The sequence below is a fragment of the Cydia fagiglandana genome, chromosome Z (assembly GCF_963556715.1).
Source record: "Cydia fagiglandana chromosome Z, ilCydFagi1.1, whole genome shotgun sequence".
In the NCBI taxonomy this organism is placed as follows: Eukaryota; Metazoa; Arthropoda; class Insecta; order Lepidoptera; family Tortricidae; genus Cydia; species Cydia fagiglandana.
The window spans coordinates 41,632,320-41,647,611 of record NC_085959.1 but is presented as its reverse complement, the minus strand read 5'-3'; the positions used below and the strand labels follow the sequence as shown (position 1 = coordinate 41,647,611).

General features: G+C 40.8%; 1 protein-coding gene across 1 annotated transcript in view; it reads right to left on the bottom strand.

Annotated features, from left to right (window-relative positions):
- Positions 1-15,292, bottom strand: part of LOC134678434 (protein crumbs) — a 104,358-nt gene that overhangs the window by 48,088 nt on the left and 40,978 nt on the right. The window contains exons 3-4 of the mRNA XM_063537010.1: positions 4,385-4,596; positions 727-910 (exon numbers count right to left, since the gene is read on the bottom strand). Of these exons, the coding sequence (XP_063393080.1) occupies positions 727-910; positions 4,385-4,596 (396 nt within the window). The remainder of the gene's footprint in view (positions 1-726; positions 911-4,384; positions 4,597-15,292) is intronic.

Below are 15,292 nucleotides of genomic sequence, written 5' to 3'. Positions count from 1 at the left end.
CGCTTCGATATATCATATATGTGATGGCGAAGGTAATTTCCAATATACATATTCCCTGGAAATATTGTTAATAGAAACGCGGCCAGACATGAAAATCGATTTGTACTTAGTAGGTATATTAATATTTAATTAAAATGCAGCGGGATTTCAAAGCACCCTGTTCTACATTTCAGGTACACGGAGCTTTTAGTACGTATATTCTAAAATGTAAGTAGTCCATTGTTGCTTTGCTTGACACTATATACTTAAAGAACTGCTTTTGAGTAGTTGAATAATGAATTTTGCTCAGCAAATGCCGCTCGGTTACTTTTATAAGCGCATTAGTGCAGTCAATAGCTGCGCAGAGGCGGTAGCGTTTAATAATTTTTATGAAATAGGTACACCCTAAATCATGAAGTGATCAATTTTGAAATGGCATTTCATGAAATGATCAAAACGCTGGCCACGACATAATACAACTTAGAGCCGCCATACACGGACTGCTCGAGCAGTAACCCAGTGATCAACATACACGGACTGCTTTTGCAGCTTGACCGCATGATGAAATTTCACCGCGCAACCAACCGCCCGAAGCAGTTGCAACTGCTTGAGCGGTTCGTGTATTGCGAATGACGATTTTGTATTGAAACTGCAGATCACCCAACGGCGACCGCTTGAAGCTGTTGGCACTGACTGCTCAAAACAGTCCGTGTATGGCGGCCCTAACAATGACATGTATGTACTGACAGTTGTTGGTGAGCGGGCACTCCCCGAACTCGACGTTCCTGAGCTGTGCGCTGGCGTGGAACTCGAGCTGCGGGCCCTCGTGGATGCAGCCCACGAACACGTTGCCCACCAGCACCTCGGCCCCGTCCGCCTGCAGGTTGCCGGGCGACAGCAGCGACGGGTTCAGCGTGCGGTTCGATATCACCTGCAACCAACATAACCAGGTGGTACGAGTAAGAGACATGACCATGCCCAATACATGACACCCTGCTGTCACCTCTATTGACAATAACTTAACTTTCAAGGTGACATGTACTGGGACCGCGTCGAGCACCAGTACCACCACCTTACTCATTGAATGAATAAATTAAAAATATTTATTTCAGGACAAGTCCCATATTATGTTAGTAACAAAGTTAGGAGTCAGTGTGAGAAAGTTATTGAGAGAATAACGCAAAATTGTAGTTCCTATATTGAAATTATACAAGTTCTAATCAAGGCTTGCCATGAAAAATTACAAGGAAACTAGACTATACAAGAGCAGACTCCAAACAAAACCTTAAATTATTTAAAGTAGGCTCGATAAAAATCACGAAAATATATCTAACTTTAATTTATTTTTGGTTGTATACCGTTACCCTGCATACCGCAGTTTTAGTAAGTATAAAATAACTAGTAATATAGCCGCCAATTAGCCACTGACAAGCAAAATTCTCTGTCTTAACTTTCCATTCCCCTTTTTGTTTTTCACGCCCGAAGGCGAATTATGAATAGAATCGCGGGTTATTAGTAAAATTATATTTTAATTTTACCCCTTACAGAGGCGCCTGACGACCTCTAGCTAAAACGCATATTTTAAAGGTAGCAAGTTCAAGTCTTGCCGTAGGCGTTGAAGTTTTCCATTATGTAATATTCCTGATAAATTAAAAATTGTATGTTTTAATATGGAGCTCATGGTTGGCTCCATATGGTCCATAGAAAACCTTGTTCAGTATTACCTATACCTACATTTCCAATCCTCGGAGTGTGGTGAGACATACCACGATCACTCTGTTTGATAAACCAGAAGGAACTAGGAATGCTGCCTACGTAGCCGTAGGTCCCGGTTTCCACACCTGGGGGCGTTTATTAGTGTGTCCATCACAGATTTTCTATGTACTGAAGTATTTATTTATCTTTATCTACTAGCGAACCGCCCCAGCTTCGCAAGGGTTAACAAATTATACACCTATACTCAAGAACCACTCTATTGATAGGTGAAAACCGCATGATAATCCGTTCAGGAGTTTTTGAGTTTATCTCGAACATACAAACACACAAAGAAGGACTTTGTTTTATAAGGTGTAGTGATAGTGATATACATATACAGTGAAACCTGGATAAGTGGGATCTCAAGGGACGAGCAAATTTGTCTCACTTAAAGAGGTTTTCCACTTACACAGGCTCCCAGTTAGCCAGGTACAAATAAATTTCTGTCTCATTTACAGAGGGTTCCATTAATAGAGGTGAGAATAGAGTATATTTCAGTTATAGAGGTGGTTAATAAGGTATTTAGTAATTATCTTTAAAAATAAGTAAGGTAAAATAATCCTTGTCCCTAAATATTTTTTAAGTCTGTTTAAATATTTCTTTGAATTTATTTTGAATGATTCTCCAAAGGATAGATATTTCAAAATTAAATTAAATTTGATACGGACTTCATTGCATATTAGAAATTTAATAAATGAAAATTTATTTTTTCGTGTTACTTATCAAAATTTCAGCTTTTGTTTCCATCGTTTTAACTACTTACATAAATTAACTAAATCAAACTTGAAGTTGTTTAGACACAATTAGGCAAATGCGGAATTTGTGGATAAACTAAGAGTTAGCAAGAATACGGAAATTGTTCAATGAAGTCCAAGTTAGAGAGGTCATAGATTGACGTTATCTCAGATACAGAAGTCAATTCCCTATAAAATTCTAAAAAACAATTAGGAAAATGTAATCTTATAAATATAGTCTCAGTAAAAGAGGTAAAATACACTCTCTGTCTCAATTATAGAGGTAAATGTGACTATAAAATCACAACAACGAATCTCAGTTATAGAGCTTCGTTTTTTCTCAGTAACAGAGGTAATTCAGTGCTAAAGTGTCGGGACCGCACCATGAGTCCCAGCTATAGAGGTTTCTCATTTATCCAGGTCCCACTTAACCAGGTTTCACTGTAATATATCTATTATATTACATACAGTCAACGGTAAAAATATGGGTGTAGACAACTTACTCAAAAATATGTCCCATAGTTCTTAATTCACTGACATAAGAGTACACCCATATTTTTACCGTTGACTGTACATCGTCGTCTAGTACCCACAACACAAGCCTTACTGTGTGATAAGCTTACTGCGGGGCTTGGTTGTTGGTTGATTTGTGTGAGATGTCCCATATTATTTAGGTATGTACCGTTAAGTCGAACTCATCTCCAACGAAGGTAATGAATGCCTTTTGCTCCATAAGGTCGGCTTGCAATTCTCTTTGACTATTTTAGTAAAGTCTCATATTAATCCCTTGCCGGTATCATTTCTGAAAAGCACGTCGTGCAAACTAATATTCTAGTTACATATTAAGTAATTGTTAGTGAAGTTTCTTTGTGCTTTGTTCACTGGATTTTAAATTGCTCCATAAAATGGTAAAAATATGAAGACAAGAATATGATGAAAAAAATCAATCAGTATACGCAAAACGATTCGGTCGCATTGTACATTTCCTATACAACAAAGATGTAGGTACAATCGCCTGCGCTCGCGGTTGTACTTAAGATTGTACATACTTAAGAAATTCCTTTGCCTGAATATTCAAGACCAGTAAAATTCGAAAAGCAAATCTGGCTCTAAACCCTTTCATCATCATCATCTCAGCCATAAGACGTCCACTGCTGAACATAGGCCTCCCCTTAAGGGGGGTGAATGCCATAATCGCCACGCTTGGCAGGCGGGTTGGCGATCGCAGTCGAGTACACCGGATTTGAGGGACGCTGCTGCCCGTCCACCGGTGGTCTTGGACGTGGTTTAAGGACATACCCGGGTCCTGGACGTAGTTTAAGGACATACCCGGGTCCCTAAACCCTTTGTTATGAGGATATTGAGAATTATCTGTATCTGTATATTTGTTTACTTATCTGAGAGATAAGTAAATAAATATACATAACACTTTCACACGTACCATACAATACCTACATACAGAACCCCACCCACACACAGCTAGATCGCTTTTTTACTTTTATAATAGTGTTAAATTGTAAAATAATTCCTCAATTTAATGTTTCATCTTTCTATTCTTATTTTTGTTTTCTATTTTTAATAATTAATCCGTTCCATTGTGTAATGTGAGCAGGCACATGACGTGTTGAGTATTAGGGTCAACGCGTCATGTGACATTTAAGGTGACATTTAAGAAATAGAAAATATATTTTATTAAGATGAACAATAATTCTAATTACATTTATGTAAAGGTCACCTAAATGCCACTCACGTAGACCACTAGTATTTATATAAGCCCGATTTTACTTAATAAATAGGTTCAGTAAACAGCAGACCTTCTAGTGTTATTTACTGCCCTGCAACGCCCCACAATACCATTGTTTGTGTAACCTTTTAGGCTATTGTGTACTTAATTTCTTAATTTCGAGAATACGAACCTTGGACTCGCGGTCGACCTCTAGATGCAGCGAGGGCGGGTTGGGCTGGTAGTTGAGCGCCACCCAGTGCCACTTGTTGTCGAGGGTGCTCCGGTTCATGGCCTGCTCGCGCTGCTGCTGCCCCGGCCGCACCCAGGACACCACCACCTGCTTCAGGAGGGCGGTCACGTGGAGAGTGTAGCCGGCGAAACGCTGGGAGAACAGCTCGCCTCCTGGCAAAAAGAGGAAAAATGTTACAATATTTAAACGAATATTTTAACACCTTTAATCGTAGTGGCATAGCTAGGTGTGGGTGAAGTTTTTTGTTTTTATAATTCTGAATGGGCTTACTCATGGCCACAGACTAGCGAGCTCACCCACGGCCTTGCGCCCCAAGAGCGACCTAGCGCGAGGGCCCTTCGGGCACAGTGTACGAAAAGGGCCTCGGAGATGTGACTTCGCCCACGGCTCGGAAAGTTCACACTACGCAACTGTTTAATCGACTAATCTTGACGTGTTGAGTGATAACATACGCTATACATTTATTACTTTTTACTTTAGTTTTCTGCTGCCTACCTACCGGGAGAAAACATCTATTCTCGATTTAGGTACCTATGTTTCAATCGCCGTTCGTCCTTTTAAAGCTTTTCCTAGTATATCAGTAGTATATACCAATATGGAACACAGGCGACTGTTAATATATAACATTTCCTTTTGATTCCGCGTAAACCTACCGACTGCGCCAGTGATCTGAACAGCAGGAAATTCAAATGAACGTGAATTATTCGCAACAGTGGAAATTGCAAATCAATGCTACTTAATTAGAAATCTGCACTGTTAATTCCAAGTATAGAATTGCAGTTATTTTATGAAGCGATCCTTTGAAACTTGTATAATCGTATTACCAATAAATTATCGATAATAAGATTCATAAAGCAGTGATGCCTTACAAACCTTCGACAAATAAAAACGCAAAGAATTATACTGATGCACCCAGATGCACAACACAAGTTGCTAGGGTTGTCAAGTTGGCATACAGGTACTGATGAAAATACCCCAATTAAAACAAAACATTCGTCCTTCACCCCCCGACCCCCCCCCCCCCTTGACACTTGCGCCCCCGACGCAAGTGTCAGTGAGTTTTCCAAAGTTCACACAGTCGATTGCAGGAGCCAGCGGCGAGACGCAGGTCGTCTGTATGATGTAATTTGTTAAATAGGTAACATTAAATTGTTGTTACAGGCTGTAAAAATGATATTGGGCCGAAGCCGCGCGCGTCAGTTGGCGTCTTTGGCGGTCTAAATTCTGCTCCCTATTGACATTTTTTTTTTATTCATGAACAATGTGACAATTGTATTTGAATACATATAACTACATACTAAGTTCCTTAAACCTAGGTCCTTAAATCTAAGAATTATAAAATCTATAATTCTTATATTTAAGGATTATCTACATAAGCTGCACACCACTGGTATAATTTGTGACATTGACAGGTATTCAAGGCAAGGAGAGACTAATTAGCGAGTGCAGGAGATCGGCAGGTGCGGTGTAAAGTTTTGGTGCTTCGAGTTACAGCGTGGGTGGGTTGACGACTGCCGTCGGGGAAGCCTTACATTGTGCTGTAGATACTTGGGGCAGGATTTAAAATGGTTGAAGGTAAATACTTTACAGAGGATTTTATCAGACTCCGACCACGGTTTATGTTATTTGGGTCATTGATTTAAAAAAAAAAGTGGCTGTGACATACGGACGGACGGACGGACAGACAGACAGACAGACAGACAAGACGAATCCATAAGGGTTCCGTTTTTTGTCATTTGGCTACGGAACCCTAAAAACGTTATCATAGTGGATAACACATATTTAAGTCATATACATATTTACGTAATAATTATATGTATCTGCATCACAATAGTTAATAGTTAAAGGACAATGCATTAAGTAATACACACACAGAAAATGTATAAGTCCGTACATAACGATGGATATGTACAAAGGAGTTAAGTAAAAGTGTAAACTGTATATTTCTAAATCGAAATAGATTGTCCATGGGGCCTGGCATATGTGAAACTGTCACAGACTTATATAAACAGACACCGCAAGCGTTTACGAAGAGTGCAGGGTCAAATAATATGCCGCTTTCATGGCTAATATTTTTTTATGAAAAAGAAATAGTTTATATGGTGTGAAATAAAAACTTAACCTATTATACACCTTATTCTAATACCAAATACCTTGTGCACCTAATAACTAAAATCTGTAGCTAGTCTCGTTTTATTGAAGAGCAAAACACAATAAAATGAAGCAAAACTTAGCTAAATAACATTCGGGAGAAGAGGTAGAAACTGAGATTAAATTATAATTAGACATAATCCGTTTACCTTTATCAAAATTCATGAATTTAATACTTAAATCATAATCTGAGCTTTAACAATTACGTGTTTGCAAAAATGAAGCGAACTTAATAGCTTAATAATAATTAATTCATCTTATTTTAAATGTTGCTATCCACCTTCAATATTATTAGCTATTATATCAACTTTTAATGTGAGTGTGTACTAAATCAAGATGACAATAGTACAAGAAGTAACACTCTTAAATGTCCATCGGTGGACCTTTTTATGCCTTTTGTAATAACTTAATAAGGTCCACCGATGGACGGTTAACAGCGAGGGCGATGATACGTCGACAAACGCCACACCAACCAAACGCCAAAGGAATAGAAAAAATAGTGGAAAAAATGTATAGGGCTGTTTTAAGTTTCGAATGGCCAAGATTTCTATTTAAGGTTTCTTTATTTGTCTATTTCTGGAATATGCAAGAGTTGAAGATAACGTTGAGAGTTTGAGAGAGATGCATATAAAGAACCTTTTACATCTCCAAAATTATTGTATAAATTACCCTATTGAGTTACACAAATATGTATACATCTCATATATTAGTAGTCATTTAGTTTAAGAGTGTTATAATACACATAAGGTATTGGCTGTTGTATTTATAATTACATATATATGTATGTTTTACATGTTACTATTATAATTATGATGTCACTGTAAATGTTGGACCCTTGAGACCTACAAGCAGAACATTATTTTAATTTTGATGTTTTTAGATTCATACCATCGCCCACACTATTAACTGTACATCGGTGGGCCTTATGCCTTTTGTAATAAGGTCCGATGTACAGTTAAGAATATTGCTGTTTGCATGCATGCCCAGGTCCTGTAGGTATATCTGCACTCTAGCCTGCACCTACGAGGGTGGATCAAAAAGTACCCGTGTTTGATGACAAATGGCATTGCTTAGGAAAATTGCTATTACCGTCGTGTAGTTTTACTATTATTGAATAAAAAAAATAAAAATTGACAGGTATCTGGGGTTTAGTTTTTCTAGGCGGCTAATTTTGTGAGACTTTCTTGATTCTCATACTAAATGGAAAAAAGCAGTATCGTTCCGTAATTCGCTTCTTATTTTTGGATGAAAATACATGCGAACAATTAAAAGCTAAGTTAGATGCTGTTTATGGAGGTCTTTCGCCGTCTATTACAAACATGAGATATTGATATAATACATTTACACGAGGTCACACATGTGTTTTTATGAGAACCGCCCAGGACTACCTGCAAACATGGTTACCAACTAGTCATACATAAAAAAGTGTCCGCCCGATGTGTGCCGCGATTGCTCACGGATGAAAACAAGCGGATGCTGGCGATACTGCTGCTAATGTTGAAGGAGTATTTGGGCTTGTTTGAGCGATATTGGCAGGAGTTTTTGCGTCGTGTCGTTATCGTTGATCAAATTTGGTTCCAGGAGACCAAGTAGCAGCCAAAACAATGGATTTTTCCTGACAATTCTGACCCGAAGAAGGAAAAGTCAAAAGAACAGCTGCAAAAGTCAACAAACAGCTGGAAATGTTAAGTTCACGATTTTTTGGAATTTCAAGGGAATAATCCGTATGGACTTTTACTTTTAAGCTAAAATATTACCGTGCAGTCCTAATGTGAGTTATTAGACCATCTCGACAAAAAAAAATAAAGGAGACATGGCCCCATTTGTAAAGAAAAAAGTTTTGTTTCACCACAACAACTCACCAGAACATTCTTCCAGATTTGTCGCCGTCAAATTAAACCAACTACGATGCGAATTGATGTTACACCCACCTTGCTCACCGGATGACTCCCTGCGACTCTTTTCTGTTCCCCAGTATGAAAAAAATGGCTCCGGAGAAAGAAATTCTGGTCAATCGTTTGACGTTCAGAAGAAGCTATCGCCGAGAGAGAGGCATATTTTAGAGAGTTTGACAACTTCTTTTTTTGGAAGAGTTAAATAAGTGGCCGGAAGGTTGGGAAACGTGTAAGGACCTAGAAGGAGATTACGTTAAAAAATATATAATGTTTAAAGTAAAAAAAAAGCGTCTTCGTTTCTAACACGGGTACTTTTTGATCCACCCTCGTACGTCCCACTTTGCTATTCAAACATCAAAGGCGTTTGATCCTTGTAAACCTATTGTACAGATTTTAGCGCGTTGCTTCTGAACACACAATGGAAACTAGTGAAGATTTATTTATTTTCGTGTGTTGTACCGTTGCAAAGGTTCTTCGTCGTTACTCATTACGAAGAACCTTGAGTGTACCGGGAGTGCACCCTGCTCCAGTAGATGTGTTCAGCATTCTAGTGCAGAAGATAGGTACTTACTTGTAGTAGTTGTAATCTAATTGCACAAAAGGCCACGTGCGACTGTATGATACGAGTTGTGGGCGTATGCTTCGAGCCTTAGTCATTTCAGCGTTGTGAATACGAATGTATGTAGCTAACATATTCACTAGCAAGAACCCGCTACGAGTAGGTGGGATCATTTTGTTTTCTATGTCCGACTAATCGGCTATTCTTCTCTATAGGACGCATTTTCCATGCGAGATTCATGAAATTTTATGAGCAAGCTTGATACGAGTACTTACCTAATTAAAGAAAATAAAACTCCCGCGGGAACAATATAGGCTTTTGTCTTTTAGTACATCTGCATGAAATAAGATCTTTGAAGTTTAATTTTTAACTATAGTTTTGAACATTATTTTATTTGATCTTTCTACATATAATAACCAATGGGATGTAAGGGAGAACAAATATCACCTCAGAGCTCCCACCAACCTCACCTGCTCGTGGTGCATCCTGCCGGACAACAGACGAGGCTCTGGACCGACTGATGGCGGTATAACCATTTGTAAACAAGCGTAGCAAAATCCAACAGACCAGTGTCGGGCAGCAGCGACACTGGTGCGATATGTTACGCTCTGCGATCGCCAACCCGCCTGCCCAGCGTGGCGATTATGGGCAAAGCCTCCATGGAAGCACACCAAAAACCACGGCCCCCAGTTCCCGGTCGCCCTGTCGTCCGGGACCACGGCGGCGGTCTCGGTAACGGTAGGGTAGGGGGTGCGAAGAATCGCCGGGTGACGGAAGGCCGCCACAAACAACTGACCTTGGCGACGTACAACGGACGCACGCTACGGCTGGATGAGCACCTGGCACAACTCGAAGAAGAACTCGGAAGGATAAGGTGGCACATTCTGGGATTATGCGAAGTCCGAAGACAGGGGGAGGACACAGTAACCCTCGAATCGGGTCACCTTATGTACTTTCGAGAGGGAGACCAGCTATCCCAAGGTGGCGTAGGGTTTCTGGTAAACAAAGCCCTCTGTGACAACGTCGTGGAAATGTCGAGTGTGTCGAGCAGGGTTGCGTACCTCGTAATTAAGCTCAATGAGAGATACAGCCTCAAGGTGGTACAGGTTTACGCACCGACCTCGACACACACGGACGAAGAAGTGGAAGATATGTACGATGACATATCGAAGGCCCTACATCGCACCACCAAGGCCCACTTCAACGTTGTCATGGGTGATTTCAACGCTAAAGTGGGAGTACAGAATTGCAGCGAGTCGGTAGTAGGATCCCATGGTTTTGGTAGCCGGAATCATAGGGGGCAAATGCTTGTCAACTTCCTCGAGAGAGAGGGGCTTTTCTTGATGAATTCGTTCTTCAAGAAAAAGTCCCAAAGGAAGTGGACATGGCGGAGCCCCGATACTATGACAAAAAACGAGATCGACTTCATCATAACCGACAAAAAGCATATATTCAGAGACGTCTCAGTGATCAACAGGTTTAACACCGGTAGTGATCACCGACTTGTTAGAGGCTCTCTGAATATCAATTATAAGCTCGAACGTGTCCGTTTGATGAAGTCCAGGCTCCGACCTAGCCTGCTCCAAACCATGGTAGGATCTGAAGCATTCCAGTCAAACCTGGAGAACCGATTCGCTGCCGTGGAAAGCACAAATGCCGTTGATATAAACCAGACCCTCAAAAATGTGGTTGGAATCCTCAGGGATGAAGGTACGAGATTTTGCGAAGTACGGCGTAAAGCCGGGAGGTCGAAGCTTTCGGAGGAAACCCTCAGGCTTATGAAGGTACGACGGGAAGACCCACCTGCCACTTCGTCACAGCGACGGGCTCTAAACAAGAGGATTGGCAAACTAGTACGACGTGACCTCCGGTGCGCCAATACACGCTTCATTGAGCAAGCGATTGAGCAGAATCGGGGGTCAAAAGTTTTTGTCCAGTCCCTTGGAAGAAGCCACCTGACGAAGCTGACCACAACCGGTGGGGCTGTTGTATCGTCCCGGTCGGGGATTCTCTCTGAAATCGAATCCTTCTATGGCCAGCTATACGCTTCGCATGCATCTCAACCAGATTCCGAAAATGAGGATTCGAGAGCCACATTAATCCGCCACTTTACCGAAGACTTGCCAGAAATCAGCACTGACGAAATCGAGATGGCCCTCAGACAGCTTAAAAATGGAAGAGCCCCAGGCGAGGACGGCGTCACAACTGAGCTTCTGAAAGCGGGAGGCAAACCTGCACTGAAGGAGCTCCAGAACATCTTTAACGCCGTTCTCTTCGATGGGAGAACTCCAGAGGTGTGGAGTAGGAGTGTTGTCGTGCTGTTCTTCAAAAAGGGAAATAAGTCCCTATTGAAGAACTACCGACCTATTTCGCTCCTAAGCCACATCTACAAGCTGTTTTCGAGGGTCATCACGAACCGCCTAGCACGAAGACTCGACGAATTTCAGCCACCGGAGCAGGCCGGATTTCGAGGAGGATACGGCACCATAGACCACATCTTCACAGTGCGGCAGATCATACAGAAGACTGAAGAGTATAATCGGCCCCTGTGCTTAGCATTTGTGGACTATGAGAAAGCCTTTGACTCCATTGAAATCTGGGCTGTTCTGGATTCCCTGCAGCGATGCCAAGTCGACTGGCGATATATCCAAGTGTTGAGATGTCTGTACAACGCAGCTACCATGGCCGTCCAAGTCCAAAACCAGCAGACTAAGCCTATCCCCATGCATCGTGGTGTGAGACAAGGGGATGTGATATCCCCCAAATTGTTCACAAATGCTTTGGAGGATATGTTTAAAACGCTCGACTGGAAGGAACATGGTATTAACATTAATGGCGAATACATCTCACACTTGCGATTTGCCGACGACATCGTTATAATGGCTGAGACGTTGCAGGATTTAGAGCATATGCTGACCGGTCTAGCTGATTCTTCTCAACGCATAGGTCTCCGGATGAATTTGGACAAAACGAAAGTTATGTTCAACGAACGTGTTGCTCCGGGACCTATTGCAGTACAAGGGGCTGTTCTCGAGGTTGTTCAGGAATACGTCTACCTCGGGCAAATACTGCAGTTAGGACGGAACAACTTCGAGAAAGAGTCGAATAGAAGGATACAGCTGGGCTGGGCAGCATATGGGAAGCTGCGTCGAGTCTTCACGTCGTCAATCCCACAGAGTCTGAAGACAAAAGTCTTCAATCAGTGCGTCCTGCCCGTGATGACATACGGAGCCGAAACGTGGACACTCACGGTAGGACTGGTTCATAAATTCAAAGTCGCTCAGCGAGCTATGGAAAGGGCTATGCTCGGAGTCTCTCTGAGGGATCGTATTCGAAATGAAGTCATCCGTCAGAGAACTAAAGTCGTCGACATAGCCCACCGGATTAGCAAGCTGAAGTGGCAGTGGGCCGGTCATATTAGCCGTAGAACCGATAACCGTTGGGGTAGACGAGTTCTCGAGTGGAGACCGCGCATCGGAAAGCGTAGCGTAGGACGCCCTCAGACTAGATGGAGCGATGACCTTCGCAAGGCGGCTGGCAAGAGCTGGATCAGAGTTGCCGCAAATCGTGCTCAATGGCGTGCAATAGGAGAGGCCTATGTCCAGCAGTGGACGAGAGTAGGCTGATGATGATGATGATGATATAATAACCAATGCCACATAAAATAAAATATAGGGTACATCGCCAATTATTAGCCAGTTTTCAATTACTGGCCACCTATACTAAAATGAATTCTGTGTATAGGTGAATAGAACTCATTTTTGTAAGAGGCGGCCAGTTATTGAACGAGTGGGTTGTGGATAAATTTCAGTTACTGGCCATTTTCCTTATACTGAAAATGAGTTTTATTTATCTGTAAATAGAATTCATTTTTGGAATAGGTGGCCAGTAATTGAAAACTGGCTAATAATTGGATTTTCGTACCTTATATACTAAAATGAACTTTGTTCACCTATAAATAGAAATCAAATTAAGTGGCCAGTAATTGGGGGGTGGCTAGTAATTGGCGATGTACCCTATAATACAAGTAAAAGGAGATGCTAACATAAAAAATCGCTTTCATCGTCTCAAAAGATTTTATTCCTAGAAATGGTTTATAAATATTCTGTTTTTAATCCCACAGCTCACGGTAAGCTCAGTGAGGCTTGTACATTCGCCATCAGATATATCGGAGCAGGCGAGGTGACCAAAAATATCTGAACACGCACTCTATTGAACTCCTTGACAATAGAGGCGTGTTCAGATATTTGTGAGCACCATGGCCGCCCCGACATATCGGATGGCAATTCAAAACTGTAACTATTTCGAGCTCTGTTACGCCTCAGATACTTCAAGAAGTGGAGCCACCGAGATTTTTGATGTAAATTTTTAGGGGGGGGGGGCTCTCAACTTGATCTTGATATCTGTATCATTTAAGCTACTAGGTCAAGTTTGGTATCGTTTCCGTATAAATCGGGGGTGCCGAATTCAATTCTGATATCATAATGACACCATTCCGAAGTAAAAACCTAAAAATATAAAAAAAATACTTTTTTTTTAATTCCTCTTCACGCTTAAACTGCTGAACCAATTTAGTTAAAATTTGGTACAGAGATAGTTTGAGTCCCAGGGAATAACATAGCATACTTTTAATCTCAATAATTTAACCTTTTTATCCTCTGAGCAAACACAACTAAAATACTAATAGGCTTAAATCTAATACTAGTGGCTCTGTCAGCTGTATACTGATGTAATGTATACTATAAGCTCAAAAATTTAATACATACTTCATTCACAATGGTTTTAAATATTATATTATATTATATTATTATATGTAAATGCACAGGCAGCTTAAAGCTGATACGTGCACATCAATGTCCACTTGTGTTTTGTAGTCTACGAAAGTGTTCATCGAGTTTGTTTTTAAAAGAGTTTATCGAAGGTGCACTGATCACTGACTGAAATGCCATAAACTTTACTGGCGGTTAAGTCCTTTACGTCAATTTCCACCATTTTGATCTTTTTCCAAAAAACTAATCGACAGAAAAGTTATACCTAACTACCGAACCTGCTCACAAAGTTTCACGAGAATCGGTTGAGAAATGGGACCTGCAGAGGAGCACATCAGGACATACGAAAGCATTTTTGCCCAAGCTGAAACGGAGATCTTCGCTAACAATCGGTCAAATAATCTGGCTGTTTAGAATTGTGTAGCCCTGATGTATTGAATTCTACAATTCATAGTCAAACGGAAATATAATTTGTATAAAGCTAATGAAATGGCTCCAAGTTGACGCATTCAATCGTCACAGAATTATACGAGTAGGAAACATTTCTCTGATTTATGTTATTATATGTTCACTCTAGAACACATCAAGCAGAGCCTGCGGAATTACAAAACACGACTGCATTCTGATTCCCAATAGGTATTGTATATGCGCTGTGACAATGAGGTGACAATAGTGATTCATGTTTAGAGCTGAGCATGCCGCTCGCCTCACAACTAACAATAAGATCTGACATTTCTTATACCTTATAATTTGTAATAAATAAGGTATTACCTGCTGGTAAGGTATTCACTGCTGGCAGCAGTGAATAGTCAGTGTTACAATATGTGTATAAACTAAATATACAAATGTGGTCATAATTTATAAATTTTATAATATTAATAACAAAATTACACTAAATTAGAACTAAAAACTAATACTTAAATACGTCTAAAAAGTTTGGCCCCTTTGGTATGGTGGAGGATGCTGGCAGCATTTCTCGGCCGTATTGCGATGCTAATTAGTACGTTCCGCGAGAAAGCTGTCAGCTCTTCGGTCATCAGTGTAGTCGACTAATCCTTTGGATAACTCTTTGATTTTTTTTGTCTATTCAGTATACGGATGTTTTGAAAATGGCGGACCCGTGAAGTCGATCTAGATTTGTTAGGTATAGCCGGCTAGCTAGTGCGGTAAAAGAAAACCAGGTTCTTTACAGTAAACAATATAATATGAAAATATGTACAATAAAATAAACTAATTTCTGTCAGTACTTGAACCTAAACCAAATAAATATTGTCACTGGCCTTAACGTTCTTGAATCCCATGCATTCTTAGTCGAACCGTACGATCAACTGTGGCTGCGGGTGCAGGAATCAGCTTTGGCAACGTAGGCTCCACGCAGCAAGGTCCACAGAGAGAAAAGCTTCAGCAGCAATTATTCAAATAATAAGCAGCAACAGTAGTAGCTCTTCAATTTAAAAGGTAGAAGAAAGGGCTG